At 47.2% G+C, this 26,711-nt stretch overlaps 1 protein-coding gene across 1 annotated transcript in view; it reads right to left on the bottom strand.

The window, feature by feature from the left end:
- LOC106568692 (MAGUK p55 subfamily member 7) overlaps positions 1 to 26,711 on the bottom strand; it is a 58,234-nt gene that overhangs the window by 7,986 nt on the left and 23,537 nt on the right. Inside the window, exons 11-13 of the mRNA XM_045693835.1 lie at positions 26,081 to 26,251; positions 8,606 to 8,686; positions 6,130 to 6,223 (exon numbers count right to left, since the gene is read on the bottom strand). Coding sequence (XP_045549791.1) covers positions 6,130 to 6,223; positions 8,606 to 8,686; positions 26,081 to 26,251 — 346 coding nt within the window. The remainder of the gene's footprint in view (positions 1 to 6,129; positions 6,224 to 8,605; positions 8,687 to 26,080; positions 26,252 to 26,711) is intronic.

The raw sequence follows: 26,711 nt of genomic DNA, 5'->3' as shown, positions 1-26,711 counted from the left end.
TAAACTTCTGACTTCAAATGTACATGCTAAACGGAGGAGACTTACATGGGGAATTGATCCAAAATGCTAATGTCCTTCTTTGTTCATAGACAGCTTTCAAAATAAACCAAATATGTTAAATCGCTATGCATTTAACTATTGGAATTCTCCTCAATAACATGTCATTCCTGATTAATGTTGATGTTCCGGAACTCCAATTTGAGCAGCAGCAGCTGAAAAATGAGCTCCTACAAATATTGAAATTTACATGGTTTTTAGAGTGAAGTACATCGGAAAAAAGCAAAAGAAAACTGCAAGACTGAAGAGGAGAAAAAACAAGCAACAAACAAAGATAGGCTTTTGAAAAATAACTATTTTTCATAAAATTGTAGTTATCTTAGCTAGCTGAATTGTTTACCAGTTGCTAAGCAGTTGCTAGGGACTCTTTTGGAAGAAGCTAGCTCGCTAACGAAGAACAACAAAGAATATCTAGTTAACAGAAGAAAAGAAAGAGAAAATCAGGACAGAAGAAAAAGGATATCAAAGTGAAACAGTTCTCTAAAGACACAGGAGACAATAATACAAGAAACAACACTTCTGTAGCTTGTCAACTATGTGTCTGTCTATCCCTGTTCTCTCCTCTCTGCACAGGCCATACAAACGCTTCACACCGCGTGGCCGCTGCCACTCTAACCTGGTGGTCCCAGCGCGCACAACCCACGTGGAGTTCCAGGTCTCAGGCAGCCTCTGGAACTGCCGGTCTGCAGCCAACAAGGCTGAGTTCATCTCAGCCTATGCTACCCTCCAGTCCCTAGACTTCCTGGCGCTGACGGAAACATGGATTACCACAGATAACACTGCTACTCCTACTGCTCTCTCTTCGTCTGCCCACGTGTTCTCGCATACCCCTAGAGCATCGAGCCAGCGGGGTGGTGGCACTGGAATCCTCATCTCTCCCAAGTGGACATTCTCTCTTTCTCCCCTGACCCATCTGTCTATCTCCTCATTTGAATTCCATGCTGTCACAGTTACCAGCCCTTTCAAGCTTAACATCCTTATCATTTATCGCCCTCCAGGTTCCCTTGGAGAGTTCATCAATGAGCTTGACGCCTTGATAAGTTCCTTTCCTGAGGATGGCTCACCTCTCACAGTTCTGGGTGACTTTAACCTCCCCACGTCTACCTTTGACTCATTCCTCTCTGCCTCCTTCTTTCCACTTCTCTCCTCTTTTGACCTCACCCTCTCACCTTCCCCCCCTACTCACAAGGCAGGCAATACGCTTGACCTCATCTTTACTAGATGCTGTTCTTCCACTAATCTCATTGCAACTCCCCTCCAAATCTCCGACCACTACCTTGTATCCTTTTCCCTCTTGCTCTCATCCAACACTTCTCACTCTGCCCCTACTCGGATGGTATTGCGCCGTCCCAACCTTCGCTCTCTCTCTCCCGCTACTCTCTCCTCTTCCATCCTATCATCTCTTCCCTCTGCTCAAACCTTCTCCAACCTATCTCCTGATTCTGCCTCCTCAACCCTCCTCTCCTCCCTTTCTGCATCCTTTGATTTTCTCTGTCCCCTATCCTCCAGGCCGGCTCGGTCCTCCCCTCCTGCTCCGTGGCTCGACGACTCACTACGAGCTCACAGAACAGGGCTCCGGGCAGCCGAGCGGAAATGGAGGAAAACTCGCCTCCCCTGCGGACCTGGCATCCTTTCACTCCCTCCTCTCTACATTCTCCTCTTCTGTCTCTGCTGCTAAAGCCACTTTCTACCACTCTAAATTCCAAGCATCTGCCTCTAACCCTAGGAAGCTCTTTGCTACCTTCTCCTCCCTCCTGAATCCTCCTCCCCCTCCCCCCTCCTCCCTCTCTGCGGATGACTTCGTCAACCATTTTGAAAAGAAGGTTGACGATATCCGATCCTCGTTTGCTAAGTCAAACGACACCGCTGGTCCTGCTCACACTGCCCTACCCTGTGCTTTGACCTCTTTCTCCCCTCTCTCTCCAGATGAAATCTCGCGTCTTGTGACGGCCGGCCGCCCAACAACCTGCCCACTTGACCCTATCCCCTCCTCTCTTCTCCAGACCATTTCCGGAGACCTTCTCCCCTACCTCACCTCGCTCATCAACTCATCCTTGACCGCTGGCTACGTCCCTTCCGTCTTCAAGAGAGCGAGAGTTGCACCCCTTCTGAAAAAACCTACACTCGATCCCTCCGATGTCAACAACTACAGACCAGTATCCCTTCTTTCTTTTCTCTCCAAAACTCTTGAACGTGCCGTCCTTGGCCAGCTCTCCTGCTATCTCTCTCAGAATGACCTTCTTGATCCTAATCAGTCAGGTTTCAAGACTGGGCATTCAACTGAGACTGCTCTTCTCTGTGTCACGGAGGCTCTCCGCACTGCTAAAGCTAACTCTCTCTCCTCTGCTCTCATCCTTCTAGACCTATCTGCTGCCTTTGATACTGTGAACCATCAGATCCTCCTCTCCACCCTCTCCGAGTTGGGCATCTCCGGCGCGGCCCACGCTTGGATTGCGTCCTACCTGACAGGTCGCTCCTACCAGGTGGCGTGGCGAGAATCTGTCTCCGCACCATGCGCTCTCACCACTGGTGTCCCCCAGGGCTCTGTTCTAGGCCCTCTCCTATTCTCGCTATACACCAAGTCACTTGGCTCTGTCATATCCTCACATGGTCTGTCCTATCATTGCTATGCAGACGACACACAATTAATCTTCTCCTTTCCCCCTTCTGATAACCAGGCGGCGAATCGCATCTCTGCATGTCTGTCAGACATATCAGTGTGGATGACGGATCACCACCTCAAGCTGAACCTCGGCAAGACGGAGCTGCTCTTCCTCCCGGGGAAGGACTGCCCGTTCCATGATCTCGCCATCACGGTTGACAACTCCCTTGTGTCCTCCTCCCAGAGTGCTAAGAACCTTGGCGTGATCCTGGACAACACCCTGTCGTTCTCCACTAACATCAAGGCGGTGACCCGATCCTGTAGGTTCATGCTCTACAACATTCGCAGAGTACAACCCTGCCTCACACAGGAAGCAGCGCAGGTCCTAATCCAGGCACTTGTCATCTCCCGTCTGGATTACTGCAACTCGCTGTTGGCTGGGCTCCCTGCCTGTGCCATTAAACCCCTACAACTCATCCAGAACGCCGCAGCCCGTCTGGTGTTCAACCTTCCCAAGTTCTCTCACGTCACCCCGCTCCTCCGCTCTCTCCACTGGCTTCCAGTTGAAGCTCGCATCCGCTACAAGACCATGGTGATTGCCTACGGAGCTGTGAAGGGAACGGCACCTCCATACCTTCAGGCTCTGATCAGGCCCTACACCCAAACAAGGGCACTGCGTTCATCCACCTCTGGCCTGCTGGCCCCCCTACCTCTGAGGAAGCACAGTTCCCGCTCAGCCCAGTCAAAACTGTTCGCTGCTCTGGCACCCCAATGGTGGAACAAGCTCCCTCACGATGCCAGGACAGCGGAGTCAATCACCACCTTCCGGAGACACCTGAAACCCCACCTCTTTAAGGAATACCTAGGATAGGATAAAGTAATCCTTCTAACCCCCCCCTTAAAAGATTTAGATGCACTATTGTAAAGTGGTTGTTCCACTGGATATCATAAGGTGAATGCACCAATTTGTAAGTCGCTCTGGATAAGAGCGTCTGCTAAATGACTTAAATGTAATGTAATGTAAATGTAATGTAAATGTAATTAAGAAAAAATCCCAAATTATCTCGTTCCTTGTCGCTTGCTACCAGTTTTGGTTGTAATGAACTATCAACCCTTATACTTGCCTTATACTTGCTTACATTGATGTCTTCGCATTAAAAGACACATAAAAGAAGAATGAGAAAATGGGAATCTGTCACGTCCTGACCAGTAAAGGAGTCTATTTGTTATTGTAGTTTGGTCAGGACGTGGCAGAGGGTATTTGTTTTCATGGTTTTATGTATGTGTTTAGATAGAGGGATATTTTGTGTAGAGTGTTTCTGGGGTTTATTGGTGTAAGTGTCGATGTAGAGGAGGTAGTTGATTTAGGTGGTTCGGGTTGTGTGTGTATTGTAGAGGGGTATTTGATTTATGTGTTCTGGGGTGTTGGGTAGGTTCTTGTGTTTGTATTTCTAAGGGGCTGTTCTAGTTTTGTATTTCTGTGTTGGCCTGGTATGATTCTCAATCAGGAACAGCTGTACATCGTTGTTGCTGATGGAGAGTCATACTTAGGTCACCTGTTTTCACCTGTTAGTTTGTGGGAGGTTGTGCTGCGTATAGCTTTGTGCCTTACCGGCCTGTTAGTCGTCGTGTCTACGTGTTTGTTTTGGGTTTTTCCTTCTTTGTCCCAATAAAAGAAGATGAGTGTACATATTTCCGCTGCGTTTTGGTCCTCTCCTTACGACTACCGTGACAGGAATCCATCCCAGGGCATTACTGGAATGCCACGTCTTACCTCCTGTCCTGGTTCAGCATTAGAGAGAGTAAATGCCATGAAAACATTGGAATATCAGGCTCACTAGTTCTCTTTGAGCAATGGCCTAAACTCACCAAAGGCGAGCATACGAGGCGTGTGTGTGATTTATTTTAGAACACGTTGTTTTGAATTATAATGACCTAACCGGAACAAGGTGGGCGGGATGTCCGCTTTGACGCATCCCTCAAATAGAACGTGTCTCTATTTTTGCTTTTTTATCGCCATACAAATGATGAAGGTAGGTAAGGGTTGAGGCTTTACCATACATGCTAAATTAGAACAATTCATCCACTTGAGGAAACACAACATCGCTACCAGCAAAGATGATTGGAGATATTGACTATCCTGCTAGCATACAGTCACTGCTCTGCCTGTCCCGTCCTTTCCATCCACCTCACTCTGCTTGCTCCGCCAACCCGCTTGTGGTGAGTTTTTTGCTTAAGATATAGCATTTTGCAGACCCTGACTGTTCCAAATATCTTAGAATGTTTGCGTTTCAGCTGATCTCCCTTGTTGCATTGTCACGGTCGTCGTTGGTTAAGGAGGACCAAAACGCAGCAGGAATGTTGATGCTCATCTTGTGTATTTATTTACAAACTAAGTGAACAACGAAAGTCTTGAAAGGCTCACTCGGCAAAACAAGAAATAATCTCCCACAAATACACAGACAAACATACCCAACTAATATAGGACTTCCAATCAAAGGCAACACCACACAGCTGCCTTCAATTGGAAGTCCACCCCAATTAACTCAACATAGAAACAGATTACCTAGACTAAACATAGAATTACATAAACAAGGAACAGTGCCCAAAAACCCCGGAATACATAAATCAAATGCCCTTTTAGAAAAACCACCACCCCGAACCACATAAACCAAATACCCTCTGCCACGTCCTGACCAAACTATATTAACAATTAACCCTTATACTGGCCAGGACGTGACATGCATATTAAATGGGAACCACCTGCTTGTTTTATTGTTCAATGACTAGATGCCTGGATGTGTCTTATCCAGGGCTCTAGTGAAATGGAATGCCAACAAATTAAATGCTTGTGTGGTAGCACTGCACTCAACATGCAAATATGCATCGTTGGTTAACACCTTACTCAAAAGGGTATAACTGGGGCCCCTCCGAGTGGCGCATCGGTCTCAGGCACTGCATCACAATGCTAGAGGCGTCACTACAGATCCGGGTTCAATCCTGGGCCCAGCGTTGTCCGGGTTAGGGGAGGGTTTGGCCAGCTGGGATGTCCTTGTCCCAGCACGGTCTAGCGACTCCTTGTGGCGGCCGGGCACATTCACAGCTGTACGGTGTTTCCTCCAACACATTGGTGCGGCTGGCTTCCGGGTTAAGCGAGCAGTGTGTCAAGAAGCAGCGCAGCTTGGCGGAGTCGTGTTTTCGGAGGACGTATTGCTCACGACCTTCGCCTCTATCATGTCCGTATGGGAGTTTCAGTGATGAGACAAGACTAACTATCAATTGGATATCATGAGATTGGGGAGAAAAAAAGGGGTAAAAAGTACCACCATTTTTTTATTGAAAAAGGGTGTAACTTACTAACAAAGTACTAATTTAGTAACTGCCTTTAACCATATGGTGATCACTGCCTATTGAACAGCATAATCAGTAAAGGTCACTGGCTACTTTCTCTCCCATCAAGAAATACGTACTTGTGGTTGACGATGTCCATTTCAAACGTCTGCCTTGAGACAAAGTGGTACTCTACCCCATCTTTCTCCTGCTTCCTCTTCTCTCTGGTGGTGTCTAAAAAGGGAGTAGTTTGTCATTTACATTGTGGAGTAATGTTGTGAAAAAACATCACTGTGGGGAAGAAATAGAGCTGAATTTAAAATACGGTAATTACAGTTCTAGAATCAGCTCGCCATACCCCAATTCACCGTGACCATTAGGAGAGCAAAAACAACCCTGACCCTAGATCCTGGCCTTAGGAGCAGTAGAATGAAACATGGTTTAGGATCCAGAGTTTTTACAGATCAAAAGGTCAGGAAAACGTCTGGGCCCTAACGTGGTTTAATAAATCCCCCCTAGAGTTGATGTCCGCGCCTGCAGTGGAAAGTGGCAGACCAGGAGACATCCTGAAAATCTGTCTTTTCACGAAAACGTCTGTAGCGTCCAAACCGTTTGGGCTACAAACTAATATGATCTCTCTATGGAACTCTCACGATGGTGTTCTCCGTTTTGCTCTACGACCCCCACAAGCATCATGGGACTCATCTGAAGTCGGTACCACCAGTCTACCAACTTCTGTCTGTAGCGTACAGAAAGTTTGTGCTACACAGTAATATGACCCCACCAGCGAAACATGAGACTCTCACGAACACGTACAGTAGCAGTCTAAAGTTTGCACTAACCTATTCATTCTAGGGTTTTTCTTTATTTTGACTATTCTCTACATTGTAGAATAATAGTGAAGACATCAGAACTATGAAATTACACATATGGAATCATGTACTAAGCAAAAAAGTAAATATTATATTTCAGATTCTTCAAAGTAGCCACCCTTTGTTTCAGCACAGCTTTCCACACTCCTGGCATTCTCTCAACCAGATTCACCTGCAATGCTTTTCCAACAGTCTTGTTGGTCAAATAGCCCTTCCACAGCCTGGAGGTGTGTTTTGGGTCATTGTCCTGTTAAAAAACAAACGATAGTGGGACTAAGCACAAACCAGATGGGATGGTGTATCGCTGCAGAATGCTGTGGTAGTCATGCTAGTTAAATGTGCCTGGAATTCTAAATAAATCACTGACAGTGTCACCAGCATAGCACCCCCACACCGTCACACCTCCTCCTCCATGCTTCACAGTGGGAACTACACATGCGGAGATCATCCGTTCACCTACTCTGCGTCTCACCAAAGGACAGATATCCACCAGTCTAATGTCCACTGCTCGTGTTTCTTGGCCCAAGCAAGTCCCTTCTTATTGGTGTCCTTTAGTAGTGGTTTGTTTGCAGAAATTCAACTATGAAGGCCTGATTCATGCAGTTTCCTCTGAACAGTTGATGTTGACGTGTCTGTTACTTGAGCTCTGTGAAGCATTTATTTGGGCTGCAATCGGAGTTGCAGTTAATTGTAATGAACTTATCCTCTGCAGCAGAGGTAACTCTGGGTCATCATAGCGCTTGATGGTTTTTGCGACTGCACTTGAAGAACCAGATTGACTGACCTTCATGTCTTAAAGTAATGATGGACTGTTGTTTCTCTTTGCTGACTTGAGATGTTCTTGCCATAATATGCACTTGGTCTTTTACCAAATAGGGTTATCTTCTGTATACCACACCTACCTTGTCACAACACAACTGATTGGCTCAAACGCATTAAGAAGGAAAGAAATTCCATTAATTAACTTTTAACAAGGCACACCTGTTAATTGAAATACATTCCAGGTGACCACCTGGTGTAGCTGGTTGAGAAAATGCCAAAAGTGTGCAAAGCTGTCATCAAGGCAAAGGGTGGCTACTTTTAAGAATCTCAAATATAAAATACATTTTGATTGTTTAACACTTTTTAGGTTACTACATGATTCCATCTGTTATTTCATAGTTTTGATCTCTTCACTAGTATTCTACAATGTAGAAAATAGTAAAAATAGAGAAAAACCCTTGAATGAGTAGGTGTGTGCAAACTTTTGGCTGGTACTGTACATGTCGGCTGTTTTGATCTAGGACGCCAACATGACTCACAAGACTCGTCTGAAGGTAGCCCAGTACCAGTTAATGGAAATTAATGGAAGTACAGTATATGGAAATAGTTTAGTTCTAGAAAAATGTGTTAAATATGGGTAAAAAAAAACAACATTATAATTATTTGCTGCTCTTTCTTATATCGATCAGATAATAGAGTTGGACAGATACTTCAAAACAAACTTCCTTTTGACTATCTGTTTTGCCATGTATGAATGTTATTCAATGTGTTTCTACGGGCTAATACCAATAAAGCCAAGTTCAATAAAATAAAACAAAAATAAAAATTTGATATTTCTTTATGCCTACAGAGGTCCAAAAATTCTAAATCCAATAGCAAAATGATGCACGGTATGATCATCTTAAAATAATTCCATATGTTAGCTTAGTATAACCCTCCCCCCAAATCCAAAATGCTCAGACTTTTAGGTGTTTTAACTCACGTGGAACAGGGACACCATAGTGGTCAGGGTCAGAGAGCAGGAGTCTCCTCTTCATCTCACTCAGCCCAACTCCACTGGGACCTAAAGGGTTAACCACAACACATTATAGGTCAGCAGCTTCATTGGGCCATAATAAAGTGTTAATTACCACAACACATTATATCAACAGCACTTAATAACAACAGTCAACATATTCTGTACAAAAACGCTCTCAAATCTCTACCTTTCATATTGTCAACCTGCACTTCTCCTCCATAATACCACCCTCTTAAATTACAAAGTGATCTTTCATTCACATAAAAACATCAGAATGAACAACCCTCGAGATGAAATAAGTCCCTTATCCTTGTGATACAGCTGTGATTCAAATAATTGAGAGGATAAGTGTGTGTGTGTGTGTGCATGCGTGTATGTGTGTGTCTGTGCTTGTGTGCGTGCGTGAAAGAGAGAGGTTGATGCTATTTTGATTTTAGACTGTGACTATACTGCTCCAAAGACCCTGCTTCTCTATCCAGGTGGTTCAGTATCTGTCCACAGATGCTCTGGAAAAGCAATATCGCCCCATCTAGATGAACTGATGCGATTCCTTCAATGACTCCACATAATATCAATGTAATGGCACGTCTTTGGACAGGATTACATACACGCACACTCAGCATCTGGGAAGATCTTTAGGGATCTGGGTTGCGCTCAGGAAAGTAGTAGAGTGCAACGTACTGAACATTTCTGTCACAGATCCCCCGGGTACTGCTGCTCATTCTGTTCACCAGTTCGACATCACCGGCCTTCTAGGCTGCACTGAACTGTGTCATTACGCACACCTGGTTCCAATTCCTCACTGATTGTGTTTGTATAAATGTGCCCTTTGTTTCCCCATAGGGCTGTCGATTATTGTTCCCATGTTCGTTTGTCGTGTGAGTACCTATGCGTGGTCTCAGCCTGTGCTGCGTGTTTTGTGCATTGTGTATTACGGGTCTCGTCCCATGTCGTTCTGAGGTTCACCCTCTGTAACAATGCCTCCTAGTAGGAGGGGGGGGAGGTAGGAATCAGGAGCAGGAGAGCAAAGAAGTTCCAGTGGCACACAACATTTAATAAGGCGGTCCCAAACTCACAAATACAAACAAGTGGGAAAAAACATGCACAAACGTAGTCGCCACCCACAGGGAATAAATCTCACACACAAAACAAAGTCTCGAAAGCACACGGTAACATTTACCGAAAATAAATCGAAACCCCGTGGTGCAGGCACGCACCCCTAACATGCAATACACACAAATAATCCCGCACAAAGCCTAGCATGCAGCAGGGTGTATATAAACCCACCGAAATCAACTTAACTGAACACAGGTGTGAAAAAACAGACAGACACAAACGAAAAGGAAAATGGGATCGGTGGCAGTTAGTAGGCCGGCAACGACGACCGCCGAGCACCGCCCGAACAGGGAGAGGAGCCACCTTCGGTGGAAGTCGTGACAGTACCCCCCCCCCCACCCCGACGCGCGGCTCCCGCAGTGCGCCGACGCCGGCCTCGAGGACGACCCGGAGGACGAGGTGCAGGGCGATCCGGATGGAGGCGGTGAAACTCACTCAGCAGAGATGGGTCCAAGACGTCCTCCACCGGCACCCAGCATCTCTCCTCCGGACCGTACCCCTTCCAATCCACGAGGTACTGCAGGCCCCCCACCCGACGCATGGAATCCAGTATGGATCGTACTGTGTACGCCGGGGCCCCCTCGATGTCCAGGGGGGCGGAGGGACCTCCTGCACCTCAGCTTCTTGAAGCAGACGAGCTATCACCGGCATAAGGAGAGACACATGAAACAAGGGGTTAATACGGTAATAACGGGGAGCTGTAACCTATAACACACCTCGTTTATTCTCTTCAGGACTTTAAATGGCCCCACAAACCGTGGACCCAGCTTCGGGCAGGGCAGGCGGAGGGGCAGGTTTCGGGTCGAGAGCCAGACCCGATCCCCTGGCGTGAATACTGGGGCCTCACTGCGGTGGCGGTTAGCGCTCGTTTTCTGCCGGCCTTCGGCCCGTTTTAGGTGCCCCTGGACAGCCTCCCAGGACTTCCTCGAGCGCTGTACCCAATCCTCCACCACAGGAGCCTCGGTCTGACTCTGATGCCATGGTAGCAGGACCGGCTGATACCCCAACACGCACTGAAAGGGCGACATGTTCGTTGAGGAGTGGCGGAGCAAGTTCTGGGCCATCTCTGCCCATGGAACATACCTCGCCCTCTCCCCTGGCCAGGCCCTGGCAATACGACCGCAGAAACCTACCCACATCCTGGTTTACTCTCTCCACCTGCCCATGGAAACCAGAGGTCAGGCTGACCGAGACCCCCAGACGCTCCATGAACGCCTTCCACACCCGGGACGTGAACTGGGGACCCGATCAGAAACTGTGTCCTCAAGCACCCCGTAGTGCCGGAAGACGTGTGTTAATAGGGCCTCCGCAGTCTGTAGGGCCGTAGGGAGACCGGGCAAAGGGAGGAGATGACAGGACTTAGAAAACTGATCCACAACAACCAGGATCGTGGTGTTCCCCTGGGATGGAGGGAGATCGGTCAGGAAGTCTACCAATAGTTGTGACCAAGGCTGCTGTGGAACGGGGAGGGGTTGTAACTTCCCTCTGGGCAGGTGTCTAGGAGCCTTGCACTGAGCGCACACCGAACAGGAGGAGACATAAACCCTCACGTCCTTGGCTAAAGTGGGCCACCAGTACTTCCCCCCCCTAAGGCTTCGCACCGTCCTATCGATACCTGGATGACCAGAGGAGGGTAACGTATGCGCCCACCGAATCAATCTATCGCGGACACCAACTGGGACATACTTCCGTCCCACAGGACACTGAGGCGGAGTAGGCTCCAATCGAGATGCCCGCTGGATGTCCGCATCCACCTCCCACACCACCGGCGCCACCAGATAAGAGGCCGGAAGTATGCGGGTGGGATCGATGGACCGTTCCTCTGTATCATACAGACGGGACAGTGCGTCTGCCTTAGTGTTCTGGGAACCTGGTCTATTGGAGATCGTAAATCTAAATCTGGTGAAAAACATGGCCCACCTTGCCTGGCGAGGGTTCAGTCTCCTCGCCGCCCGGATGTACTCCAGATTACAGTGGTCAGTCCAGATGAGGAAAGGGTGTTGAGCCCCCTCAAGCCAATGTCTCCACACTTTCAGAGCTTTTACGACAGCTAGCAACTCCCGGTCCCCCACGTCATAGTTTCGCTCCTCCGGGCTGAGCTTCCTCGAAAAGAAAGCGCAGGGGCGGAGCTTCAGTGGCGTGCCCGAGCGCTGAGACAGCACGGCTCCTACTCCAGCCTCGGACGCGTCCACCTCCACCATGAATGCCAAAGAGGGATCCGGATGAGCCAACACAGGAGCCTCGGTAAACAGAGACTTCAAGCGACCAAAAGCTCTGTCCGCCTCAGCCGACCACCGCAGACGCACCGGCCCTCCCTTCAGCAGTGAGGTAATGGGAGCAGCCACCTGCCCAAAACCCCGGATAAACCTCCGGTAGTAATTGGCAAACCCTAAAAACCGCTGCACCTCCTTTACCGTGGTGGGAGTCGGCCAATTACGCACGGCCGAAATACGGTCACACTCCATTTCCACCCCTGATGTGGAAATGCGATACCCCAGGAAGGAGACGGACTGTTTGAAGAACACGCATTTCTCAGCCTTGACGTATAAGTTATGCTCCAACAGTCGCCCAAGTACTCTGCGCACCAGAGACACATGCGCGGCGCGTGTAGCGGAATATATCAGAATGTCATCGATATAAGCCACCACACCCTGTCAGTGCAGGTCCCTGAGAATCTCGTCTACAAAGGATTGGAAGACGGCTGGAGCATTCTTTAACCCATACGGCATGACGAGGTACTCATAATGGCCGGACGTTGTACTAAATGCTGTCTTCCACTCATCTCCCGCCCGGATACGCACCAAGTTATACGCGCTCCTGAGATCCAATTTTGTGAAGAAGCGTGCTCCGTGAAATGACTCCGTCGCTGTAGCGATGAGAGGTAGCGGGTAATTGTACTAATTTAGACCTCTATAGTCAATGCACGGACGCAAACCTCCCTCCTTCTTCTTCACAAAAAACAAACTCGAGGAGGCGAGTTTCGGCCCTCCATCATGTACCCCTGCCTCAGAGATTCAGAGACATATGTTTCCATAGCCACCGTCTCCTCCTGTGACAGGGGATACACGTGACTCTTGGGAAGTGCGGCGTTTACCTGGAGGTTTATCGCACAATCCCCTCGTCGATGAGGTGGTAATTGGGTCGCCCTCTTTTTACAGAAGGCGATAGCCAAATCGGCATATTCGGGGGGAATGCGCACGGTGGAGACTTGGTCTGGACTCTCCACCGTCGTTGCACCGATGGAAACTCCCATACACCTACCTGAGCACTCCTCTGACCACCCCTTTAGAGCCCTCTGTTGCCACGAAATAGTGGGGTTGTGAAAGGCCAACCAGGGAATCCCCAGCACCACCGGAAACGCAGGAGAATCAATGAGGAAGAAACGTATTCTCTCCTCATGACCCCCCTACGTAAGGAAGCCGTGGAATCCCTGACCACCCCTGACCCTAATGGTCGACTATCTAGGGAGTGCACCTGAAAGGGTTTGTCCATCTGAACCTGGGGAATCCCTAACCTATGCGCGAAACCGCGGTCCATAAAATTCCCTGCTGCGCCTGAATCGACTAGCACCTTATGCTGAGAATGGGGGAAGAACTCTGGGAAAGAAATGAACACATACATGTGACCAACAGGGGGCCTGCCGTCTCGACTCCCAGATGAGCCCCTCCAGCACCGGTCGGCAGTGTGCCCTCTCCGACCACATCCGGTGCAGGAGAAGGCTCCTCCTCCGATCGCCCTCGCTGCAGCACCTCCTAATTCCATGGAGGTTGGAGCGGAGGTGCTGGGGGGACCCGATCCGGACACCCGCGTGTAGCCAGCAAGTTATCCAGCCTTATGGACATGTCCACTAGCTGGTCCAGGGTGAGGGTAGCGTCTCTGCATGCTAGCTCCCTGCGGACGTCCTCACATAGGCTGCACCTATAGTGGTCAATCAGGGCCCTGTCATTCCACCCCAAGCCGGCGGCCAAGGTCCTGAACTCCAGCGCAAAGTCTTGGGCGCTCCTCGTCTCCTGCCGTAGATGGAACAGATGCTCACCTGGGTAACTCTGGGTAGTTGTCCCTCGCCCAGTCTGGTCCCTCCTAGACCATGTTAGCCCACTCCAGACCTTTGCCTGACAGGCAGGAGACGAGCGCGTTCACGCTCTCACCTCCCGAAGGAGCCGGGTGAACGGTTGCTAGGTACAGCTCCAGCTGGAGCAGGAAACCCTTGCACCCGGCAGCCGTCCCATCGTACTCCCTCGGGAGCGCGAGCCGAATACCGCTGGGCCCGGATGACGCCGGAGAAGGTGGTGGTGTAGGTTGGAACGTGGCGGGTGCAGGGGTAGGCAGGCCACCCCTCACACCTCTCCCATCTCTCCATCGTTGCCATCACCTGATCCATGGCAGTCCCGAGACGGTGGAGAACGGTGGTGTGGTGTTGAACGCGCTCCTCCATGGAAGTGGAGAGTGCGTCAGCTCCTGCTGACTCCATTGTGGTGGTGCGGGATTCTGTAGCAATGCCTCCTAGTAGGAGGAGGGGGGGGGGCACCAAAACCCACCAAAACCCACCAAAATCAACTTACCTGAACACAGGTGTGAAAAAACAGACGGACACAAACGAAAAGGAAAATGGGATCAGTGGCAGCTAGTAGGCCGGCGACGATGACCGCCGAGCACCGCCCGAACAGGGAGAGGAGCCACCTTCGGTGGAAGTCGTGACACCCTCACTCTTTTGTTTGGGTACATCGCAGTGTTTTGTATACGTGTTTGTTTTGGGTGTATTAAAAACCCAGATGATGTATTCCTGCGCCTGTCTCCTAATCCTTTATACCAGTGTGACAATTTCAGATAGAAATCCCATGAATTTACAGTAGCTGCCATGATAACCTACCTCAACAATGTCGGAGAGGCATGACTGTTTTGTGTAATGTATTTCTATCTGATTGTTCCACAACGCTGTGCTCTACTGAACATTGCAGATAGAAAAACCATGAATAAAGCTGCCATGATTTCTTACTGTACATGTTTGAGAGGCATGTCTGTTCTATGTAAATATTTATATCTCAGCTCTCCACAACACTGTGCCCTACTGAATGCTACCCAGGTCGACGTCACCGAGTGTTGTCTCAAAGTAAGATTCCAGAAATACATGCCATCTCGATCACCCGTTGCATGATCACCCGTTGCACACACAGTCTTAAGTTTGCAGATCAGTTTAAGGTTTTTATTATGCTTTTCACAACCGCTTAAAAAGGTGGAGGTGGAACCACGAGCATGAAAAATATACTTTACTCCCCCCTCACATATCTGATTCATAGTAACATGATCTTGTCTGTTATGAAAAACTATAGCACCAAGCAATGAGGGAACTAGATCATTTGGCCAAGGTTTCCCGTGTGGGAGGAGTTAGCACCAGGTGCATTCATTTGCAAAGGGCGCTCCTCCCTCCACTTTTGCCCGTTCACATCATGGGCCATAGACCGGAGCATCGCGGTTCAGCTTAATCGAACGCTGCCATTTACTTTGGAAGCTAGAAAGATTGAGAAAGAGAGAGCATGCTTGTGTATGTGCATGTATGCATGTGTGCATGTGTCTGTATCCGCTCATAAATATCTAAATGAAACAAATGGCAAAACGTCCACCTAATTAGCAAACCTGATCCATCAATAAATGTGTCACTTGTGGATTAGTGCCCAGGCAAGGTCTTCCCACTCATAAGAGATATATATGGCTCATATATCTCCCTCCCCACTGATGACTTCTGGCAATGGTGGATGGAGTCCACATGACATCAAACAGAAACCGGCGGTGGAGTTGGTCCAACTCAATTACAGGGTGAAATCTGGATTATCATTTTTTGATTTTCTTTACATCCCTTACTGTATGTCTGGATGATGAGCTTGCCTGTCATTATCTGTGATCCTATTCACAGTCCAGCCCAGACCTGGGTTCAAATAGCATTTGTTTTCTTACAGAAACTGAGCTCGATTGAGCTTGTCTGGCACAATGGAATAGTCCCAAAAGTGGCGCTCTAGACAGGCTCAAAGTAAATTATTCTGTATGTGACGCAAAATAATATTCCCTCTTCAGTTACGACCAGAGGTTACCAATAGAGATTACATTACAAAGAGCTCTCAGCAAAGCCTATGCCTGAACCCCATAGAGAGAGACATAGTAAAAGATACATACACCAGACTAGATTCCCTGGCCGTAGGAAAGCCCTGAAGGTGAGTTCCAAATATAATCTGTCTGAGAATATTTACATTAGTATGAAAGGAGAGAATTGGAGTGCTTTCCGACAAAGACCATGCATTTGGTTACCTAGGTTTCATTGATTGAGTCATTCATTAAATAGACATTAAATAAACATCTGATCAGAGCCAGAACTATATATATGTGAGTGTAATTTAAGAATGATGACAGCCATGGATCAGACAGGAAACAGTTATCCACACCAAGATTATGGCAAGGCCAATGCGAGACTAAAAACCAAGGATGGCCGTAGAGGCATTCTAAATAAGTGAAAACATTAAGTAACGTTCTTCAACATTTCCTTATAGTTTACATTTTGTAAAAAAAAAATATTTAACTTCTTGGTACTTGGTCTGGATTGCTTAGCTACACCAACACATTTAGCAAACCTAGCACTCTCCAAATTTGGAGAGTTGCCCTATTGTTTAATTGTGGTCTTACACAGAACCAGTAACCCATTCTTTAGACCAGGCTTTTCAAACATACGGCCCGTGAGTTTTAACCAAAAAATATCTATCTATATATGTGACTAAACTTTTTTTTAAATCAAATTGCGTTTTTTGGCAGAAATGCCTTCTGGAACATGTGAGCTTTCATGTGCCTTAATAACAAACTTATACGCCATCTGTAAATACAAATAAAATTCTTCAATTACGAACCTAGTTGGTTTAGCCACGGAAAAAAAATAAACATTACCCCTAGCCATGAGCTATAACATGAGCTGGTCAGTATGTGCAGGTAATCCTTTCTAACGCTGATTTTCTTAAAGATATCACATAGTAGAATTGCATAAGTGTTGCTCTCCACTTTCTGGAGGACCACGAGTATGATAGCTAGGAGATGGAGAAAATTCTGCCATTTGATTGCAAATATGCAGACTGAGTCGAAAAGAGAACACACAGAAGGCTGTTGTATAAAACGCCTGTCTACGGATTACATATTCATATTCAAACTATGGGCAACCATGGCATCTGTGACAGAGGGAGAAGCGTTCATCTATGTATACAGATAGTCTAGCTAGCTACATTTTCAGATATTATACATTTCTAATTTGTCAGAAAATGATCAGAGTGAGCTGTTCTCTCATTTGTGCCTGGAAGTAGCTAGCAAGCTATCCAACCTTAGCCAGTTAGCTTGGGTAACTGCTGTTGTTAGGTCAGAATACTCGGATCAACTCTACTCCTCAGTCAGAGCATTCAGTGTACGCTCTGAACGCTCCAAGAGTGTTACATCTACCCCTGCTCCTCCCCTCCGGCGTTCAACGTCACCAGTATGCTAACCACCGGTCTTGGGATCCATCATTACGCACACCAGGCAATCAATCATTACGCACGCCTGCACGTCATCCATTACCTCACTTATTACCTCCCCTATATCTGGCACTCCCTTAGGTTCTTTCCCCAGTCAGTATTGTTCCTGTGTTTATGTGTAGACGATACTGTTATGTTGTCTCATTCCATGTTTGTTGTTTTATTAAACATTGCACCTGCTTCTCGACTCTCAGCGTCTCCGTTACAGAATATTGACTCCAACAATGGAAGCAGCAGGAAAACAGAATATCTCCCAGGCGGTCGACGAGCAGGGATACCTTCTAAGTCAACACCATTACCAGCTGGCACAACTGGGGACGGCTATGGAAGAGGTTCTTCACAGTGTGCAATGTCTCAAACATACCCGGGAGGCGTTGCCGTCAACTAGCGGAGGATACACTACAACCAGTCGAACAAGCGAGCCAGCACGACAGCCCATTCAGCAACCCACTCAGGTCAGCGATGCCTGTTTGTCTCTCCCGGATAAATATGACAGCACCCCATCTAATTGCTGTGGCTTCCTACTTCAGTGCTCCCTCTTCTTTATGCACCAGATGGGAACCCCCACCATGAGAGATCCAATTGGAATGGGCCACGGCCGTCTGGGAGAGAGGAGAGGAGGAGCTAGATTCATATGAGGGGTTTTCATGGCTCTGATCAAATACATCTTCGATCATCCCCCAGAGGGCAGAGAGGGGGGTGAGCACCTACTCTAATTACGGCAGTGGGACTAGACAGCTGCCGAGTTCGCACTCACCTTCCGGACAGTAGCAGCATCCAGTGGATGGAACGAGAGGTCTGGGCGAGGAGGTCCAGACGGAACTGGCCAGTCAAGACGACAACCTCTCCTTGGATGCACTCATTGTGATGGCCATCCATCTGGATAACCTACTTTGGGAGCGTCAGTACTCTCATCGCATCTCTCCCTCCCTCAGTGAACACTCTGGATCAGAGCTTGAACCCATGGACGTAGGGATCACATGCCTCTTCGCGGTGGAGCAACACAGATGGAGTCAGCTGGGGCTCTGTCTGTATTGTGGTCAAGGAGGGCACCAGCTCCAGCGGTGTATGGCACTTCCTAATCCGGGATCCACAAGAGCAAAGGGATGTTCACGTGATCTTCCACCTCCTGGGGCAGGAGTGAGTATTCCATCTTCATCCCTTTCCGCGAAATTCTTTTTGATGTCCATCAGACTAGTTGACTGTTCCTCATGTACTGTGTCTACAGCGTTAGTGGATTCCGGTTTCGCAGGGAACTTTATTGACCAGACCCTTGCCTCCTCTCTTAACATCATCTCATACCCACTCTCCTCTCCCGGTTCAAGCCCTCGATAGTCGGCCACTAGGATCCAGAACCATCACACACATCACCCAACCACTCACCCTGACCGTGGAGTCCATTCATCAGGAGAGCATCCCTTTCTTCATCACCAGTGCACCAGTTCACAAGATCATCCTCGCCCTCCCTTGGCTTCCACGCCTAACCCCACCACCTCATGGTCGAGAATGAGAATCACAGACTGGTCACCCGAATGCCAGAGTACCTGCTTCCCCATCCCATGTGGTTCCACGTCGGTTGAGAGTCTTGTGGTTGCCCTTCAGCCCAACATCCCGGAGGAATACCAAGAACTGCAGGAGGTATTCTCCAAGACCCACGCCACCTGTCTTACTCATCATCACCCTTAGGACTGTGCCATCGACCTACTGGCAGGGTCTTGCGCTTCCGCGCAGACGCATCTACCCTCTGTCGGTGGCTGAGACCCAGGCCATGGAGGATTAGAGAAGAGAAGCTCCAACAAGGTTTCATCCGCACTTCCACTTCTCCTGCATCGACTGGTTTCTTCTTCGTAGCCAAGGAGAATGGAGGGTTACGTCCATGTATTGATTACAGAGGACTCAATGAAATCACCACAAAGTACCATTACCCTCTCCCGAACAGCTACGACGGGCCCGGTTCTTTACCAAACTGGACCTGTGGAGTGCATACAATCTCATCCGCATCCGGGAGGGGGATGAGTGGAAGACTGCATTTAGCACGATGTCTGGCCTCTACGAGTACTTGGTGATGCCATTTGGCATAGCCAATGCTCCATCAGTGTTCCAGGCATTCATTAATGAGGTGTTCAGGGACATGCTCGGACACCAAGTGGTCATCTATATCAATGACATCCTGGTCTACTCGGCTACCCTGGATGATCACATCACTCAAGTTTGAGCAGTCCTGGAACGCCTCCTGTCTAACCACCTGTTATCAAGGCTGAAAATTGCCAATTTCAGAAGGCTGTCTCCTTCTTAAGCTACCGAATCAGCCCGCAGGGAGTGACGATGGACGACAAGAAGGTAGATGTGGTCAGGTCATGGCCAGTCCCAAACACCATAAAGGGGTTACAATGGTTTTTGGGGTTTGCCAACTTCTACCTCCATTTCATCAGGAACTTCAGCTCCGTCGCCACCCCTCTCACCTCAAGGGTGGCCCCCATAGGTTAGTGTGGAGCCCAGCCGACAAGGCCTTCCATCTACTCAAGGGACATTTTACCTCCACCCCATTGCTAAAACACCCAGATCCCACGATATCCTTTGTGGTAGAGGTGAATGCTCCAGAGGTGGGTGTGGGGACAGTTCTGTCTAAACGACAGTGTAATCTACAGTAATTGTATCCGTGTGCATATTACTCCAAGAAACGTTCCCTTGCAGAGAGGAATTACGACGTCGGTGATCGAGAGCTCCTGGCGGTGAAGTTGGCATTAGAGGAGGGCGCCAAGGAACCATTTGTCATTCTCACCAACCATCAGAACCTGGAGTACATACGGACAGCGAGGAGGCTGAATCTGCACCAAGCAAGGTGGGCCCTTTCCTTCACAAGTTTTGACTTCACACTGACCTATCGCCCAGGTTAAAAAAACACGAAGGCCGATGCCCTGTCCCGTCTCTACGATTCAAGAGAGGGTCCTGTCCAGAATAAATCTCTAAACCCATCCTCCCGAGTCGTAGCTCCTGTGGTCTGGGACGTAGATGTGGACATTCACCAGGCTCTGGAGATGGAGCCCACACCCACTAACTGTCTTCCCGAACGCATCTACGTTCCCTCGGGGATAAGGGATCAGCTGCTTACCTGAGCACACACAGCGGTCGTCGCTGGACATCCAGGTATTTCTCGCACTACCCAATCCATCTCTTAGAGGTACTGGTGGTCCACCTTGGCGCAGGACGTCACTCACTACATCAAGTCCTGTTCCGTATGTGCCCAAACCAAATCCCCCCGGAACGCTCCAGCAGGGAAACTCCTTCCCGTGCCTCAGTGTCCCTGGTCCCATCTATCCATTGACTTTGGTACTGATCTCCCCTCTGACAGTTTTACCATCATTTTGGTGGTTGTGGATAGATTTTCAAAATCCTGTCATTTAATCCCTCTTTCTGGTCTCCCTACTGCTCTCCAGGTCGCTGGGGCACTATTCCAGCATTATGGCCTTCCGGAGGACATCGTCTCCGACCGTGGCCCCCAATTCACATCATGGGTCTGAAGAGCCTTTATGGAGAAGCTCGGTGTCACGGTTAGCCTCACATCTGGGTATAGCCTCAGTCCAACGGGCAGGTGGAGAGGAGGAACCAGGAGCTGGGGAGGTTCCTGAGGAGTCACTGTCAGGACCGGCAGGGAGCGTGGGCTCGATTCCTTCCATGGGCGGGGGAGTATGCCCAGAACTCGCTACGTCACTCCTTTACTGGGTTAACCCAGAACACACTGGAAGAGGGTCTTCAGCCAGCCCTGGCTCCATGGACCCTGGGCCAGACCGGGTGGTTCAGGCACGCAGAAGAAGTGTGGAGTGACGCTCACGTGCGACTCCAGTGTGCCATCCACCGTCAAAAGGAGCAGGCAGACCGCCGCTGCTGTGCGACCCCCGTGTACCACCCTGGGGATCGTGTCTGGATCTCTACCAGGAACCTCCCACTCCGCCTGCCCTGCAAGAAGCTGAGCCCTCGGTTTGTGGGGCCGTTCAAGGTTTTCAGATTCAGAAAACTTGAATGTCCTCAGAGGCAATTCATCTTGCAGCAGTCATAAAACATATAACATCTAAAAATATAAAATAAATAGGAAAGGATATTTACAAACAAATAGGAGGGTTAAATGCAATTTCATAGTGCAAGTGCTAAGTGCAATTAGTCCAACATTTGTTAAGTTGCAGAATTGCATTCTGAATAACAGAGTACTTGGCCCTATTTTATTTTACCTTAGGTAGTCTGTGGAATTCAGGGTGGAGTGGATGGGAAGAGTCAACCTCTATTTTATTGGCTCTGCCCAGGTAGAGATAATGACAGTTCTTGGTGTTGCTGTCCCATGATTTTTCCACAAGTCCTGACTGTCTTTCCCAACCAATATTTCTGTGCAAACTTGATATTCCCAAACCAGCAGGTCAAGCAGTAGGACAGAATGCTCTCAATGAATGATTTATAAAAGATAACCATGATGGTTAGATCAATGTTAAAAAAGTGGAGCTTCTGTAGGAAATACAGTCTCTGTTGGCCTTTCTTAAAAATAGTGTCAGTACACTGATCCCTGGACAGCTTGTTATCAATGTCTATCCCAAGGTATTTGTACTCGTCCACTATTTCAATGGGCTCACCTTTTACCAGTGATGGTTTACTTAACTTTCAAAGCAGAATTACTTTCCCATTGTTCCTCAACTCTAGTGTATGATATACCATTTTCTAGCTCTGAATCTCTACTTTTATCCAATTTAAAAAAAACGGCATTTCAAATTTTGCTACATTAGACCGAATAGAGCCGGTCGGTCACTGAAATCGGTCTTATGTAGCAACATTTTTATTTTTTTATTTTTATTTTTTTTACAATGGATACAAGTAGACTCAGAGCTACAAAATGGTATATCATACACTACAGTTGAACAATGGGAAAGTAACTCTGCTTTGAAAGTTGGTAGACTTTAAGAAAATGGCCTTGTTTGTTTGGTACTGTTTTGTTTTGGTACTACTACTGGAGAGTCCTTTGTCTACACCCATTCTGCATCGTTCACACCCTCTTAAGCTTTAACCCCACTCATCCCTTTAAGGGTTGATCCGAATGTACTAACAGCAGTCAAGCACCCAAGCTAACTTGCTAGCTACTTCCAGACATCTAAGTGAGAGAGAACAGCTCACTGAACATTACTCGTCCTAGCAGAGCTGGTTAGGCTGTTATGTTATCCAGAGCGTTGGTGACTGCAACTGTGCTGTCAGATTGTCCGTTCGTAAATTCACTGGACGCTCTGGCCGATGAGTAGGGTTGATCCGAATGTTCTGACCTCACAACGGCAGTCAAGCACCCAAGTTAACCGGCTAACACTGGCTTGCTTGCTAGCTAATTCCAGACACATAATAAGAGAACTCCCACTCGGATCATTTTAGTCACCCTAGCAGAGCTGGTTAGGCTGTTTTCATGTTATCCATATCGTTGGTTACTGTAACTGTGCTGCTGGCAACAATTTAACATTCACTGACACTCGCCATATTCAAGGGGTGTTGAGCGTTCGTAAATTCAGTTATTCTGCGCTCTCTTGCACACTCAGACGAGAGTGCTCTGAAATTGGAGTAGGCGGCCAGACTGAATTTACGAACGCACCCAAAATGGTTACGTGCATAGTGGTGTCTTTTGTTAAGACATGTAGCTAGCTAGCTAGCTAGCTAACAATTAAGCATAATCCCAACTCATGACGTTACTACCCTGCATGAATATGCAGGTAGCTAACCAACCAGGTGCAATGTTAGCTAGCTAACATTAGGCTGTAGCTAGCTAAGCAAATGGCTCTGAGATACATTTAATAAGGTCAGACATGTAATGTTAGCTAGCGAGCCAGCCAGCTAATGTTAGCTAGCTAGCTAGGAAAACAATGAAGCATAATCACAACTCATGACGTTACTACCCTGCATGTACCTAACCAACCAGGTTCAATGCTAGCTAGCTAACATTAGGCTATAGCTAGCTAAGCAAATGGCTATGAAATACGAATAATAAGGTCATACATGTAACGTTAGCTAGCAAGCCATAATCACAATTCATGACATTACTACCCTGCATGAATCTGTAGGTAGCTAACCAACCAGGTTCAATGTTAGCTAGCTAACATTAGGCTATAGCTAGCTAACATTAGGCTATAGCTAGCCAAGCAAATGGCTCTTTCTGTCAAAATTAGAAACGTGTAATATCTGAAAATGTGGGTAGCTAGACTATTTTACCCGTATACATCATTCATGGTTGGACGTCTCCTGTCGGATGCCATGGTTGCCCTCAGTCTGAAGATGTAATCCGGAGACAGGTGTTTTCTCCATCTCCTTAGCTATCATACTCGAATTCAACTAATTTCAAAACTCAGTCCTCCAGAAAGTGGAGAGCAACACTTAAGTTTTAATACACAATACGATAAAAAAAGCAGCATTAGACAGGATTACCTAGACATACTGACCAGCTCAAATAGACAGAAGCATGCTACAGTGGCAAGAAAAAGTATGTGAACCCTTTGGAATTACCTTGATTTCTGCATAAATTGGTAATACAATTTGATCTGATATTCATCTAAGTCATAACAATAGACAAACATAGTGTGCTTAAACTAATAACACACAAATTATTGTATTTTACTTGCCTATATTGAATACATCATTTAAACATTCACAGTGTAGGTTGGAAAAAGTATGTGAACCCCTACGCTAATGACTTCTCCAAAAGCTAATTGGAGTCAAGAGTCAACTAACCTGGAGTCCAATCAATGAGACTAGATTGTGAATGTTTTTTATAGGGCAGGGCAGCTCTAACCAACATCTCCAATTGGAGTTTGCTATTCACAAGAAGCATTGACTGATGTGAACCATGGCTCGAACAAAAGAGCTCTCAGAAGACTTAAGATTAAGAATTGTTGACTTGCATAAAGCTGGAAAGGGTTACAAAAGTATCTCTAAAAGCCTTGATGTTCATCAGTCCACGTAAGACAAATTGTCTATAAATGGAGAAAGTTCAGCACTGTTGCTACACTCCATAGGAGTGGCCGTCCTGCAAAGATGACTGCAAGAGCACAGCGCAGCATGCTCAAAGAGGTTAAGAAGAATCCTAGAGTGTCAGCTAAAGACTTACATAAGCCTTTGGAACATGCTAACATCTCTGTTGACGAGTCTACGACACGTAAAACACTAAACAAGAGTGGTGTTCATGGGAGGACACCACGAAAGAAGCCACTTCTGTCCCCCAGAAAATCATTGCTGCATGTCTGAAGTTTGCAAAAGTGCACCTGGATGTTACACAGCGCTACTGGCAAAATATTCTGTGGACAGATGAAACTACAGTTGAATTGTTTGGAAGGAACACACAACACTATGTGTGGAGAAAAAAAGGCACAGCACACCAACATCAAAACCTCATCCCAAATGTAAAATTATGGGTTGGGGCTGCTTTGCTGCCTCAGGGCCTGGACAGCTTGCTATCATCGACGGAAAAAGTAATTCCCAAGTTTATCAAGACATTGTGCAGGAGAATGTTAGGCAATCTGTCCGCCAATTGAAGCTCAACAGAAGTTGGGTGATGCAACATGACGACGACCCAAAACACAGAAGTAAATCAACAGAATGGCTTCAACAGAAGAAAATACGCCTTCCCAGTCAGAGTCCTGATCTCATCCCGATTGTGATGATGTGGCATGACCTCAAGGGAGCAGTTCACAGCAGATATCCCAAGAATATTGCCTAACTGAAACAGTTTTGTAAAGAGGAATGGTCCAAACTTCCTCCTGACCACTGTGCAGGTCTGACCCGCAACTACAGAAAATGTTTGGTCGAGGTTATTGCTGCCAAAGGAGGGTCAACCAGTTATTAAATCCAGGGGTTCACATACTTTTTCCACCCTGCACTGTGAATGTTTACACGGTGTGTTCAATAAAGACATGAAAACGTATAATTGTTTGTGTGTTATTAGTTTAAGCAGACTGTGTTTGTCTACAGCAAACCCACCTTTGGAAATAAGACTGACCTTTAGATATTTTGTCTCAAATTCGCCCTGTTTTAAGAACAACCATCCTGCCCACCGGCACAGTAAGCTGAAATTTAATTTAACTTCTGGCTTACCCGGACTGTTCAGTTTTTTTCAACCCAATAGGGAGCAACACTACTGTATTTTTATTTTAACCTTTTATTTAACTAGGCAAGTCAGTTAAGAACAAATTCTTATTTACAATGACGGCCTACACCAGCCAAACCCGGACGACGCTGGGGCAATTTTGCACCGCCCTATGGGACTCCCAATCATGGCCAGTTGTGATACAGCCTGGATTCGAACCGCTTAGACCGCTGTGCCACTCGGAGTTGCTAAAAGCAGCCAGGAAAGTTTGCATTTGGAAAGTTTTCAGACCCCTTGAGTTTCTCCACATTTTGGTACGTTAAGCCTTATTCTAAAATGGATAAAATTATTTTTTTCCCGTATCAATGGAAGGTTAATAAAAACCTGTTTTGTTTTTTCATTATGGGGTATTGTGTGTAGATTGAGGAGGAACACAATTAATTTAATCAATTTTAGAATAAGGCTGTAACGTAACAAAATGTGGAAAAACGGAAGGGGTCTGAATACTTTCTGAATGCACTTTATACCCAAGCATGAACAAGCTTTATATGGCTGTGTTGGTCTTCATATGGCTGTGTTGGTCTTCATATGGCTGTGGTAGTCTTCATATGGCTGTGGTGGTCTTCATATGGCTGTACTGGTCTTTAGATGGCTGTATTTCTTGGTATATGCTTGTCTCCTACTCACCAACCAGCAGGACCAGCCGATGTCCCTCTTTGGGGTCCCTGCAGTACGGGGCCACCTCCAGGTAGGTGGGTGTCTGTGTGGCTCCTCCCATCTCCTGGCTCTTCCTTTTAGACTCAACACTCCCACTCCTACCGCCTCTCCTGCCCAGCTGGAAACTCCTTCTCAGACCAGCTGCAGGGAAAGAGATACCTGTCACACACCTGTCACTGTGTGCATGTGTGTGGGGGTGGGTGTGTGTGAATGTTAATTTCAATGTCTGTGTGTTCGACAAGTCAAATCAAATGTCTCACCAGAGGCAGCACATGCAACAGAGAAAAATAACACAATATTAGATGTTACGCAGTTGGCAGCTACAGCTACACACATACTCAAATCAAAATATATTTTACATTTTAGATTCTTCATAGTAGCCACCCTTTGCCTTGATGACAGCTTTGCACACGCTTGGCATTCTCTCATCCACCTTCATGAGGTAGTCACCTGGAATGTATTTCAATTAACAGGTATGCCTTATTAAAAGTTTGTGAATTTTCTTTACTTCTTAATGTGTTTGAGCCAATCATTTGTGTTTTGACAAGGTAAGGGTGGTATACAGAAGACAGACCTATTTGGTAAAATACTAAGTCCATAT

Source organism: Salmo salar, chromosome ssa14, assembly GCF_905237065.1.
Source record: "Salmo salar chromosome ssa14, Ssal_v3.1, whole genome shotgun sequence".
Taxonomy (NCBI): Eukaryota; Metazoa; Chordata; class Actinopteri; order Salmoniformes; family Salmonidae; genus Salmo; species Salmo salar.
This window is presented reverse-complemented; position numbering and strand designations above follow the sequence as displayed.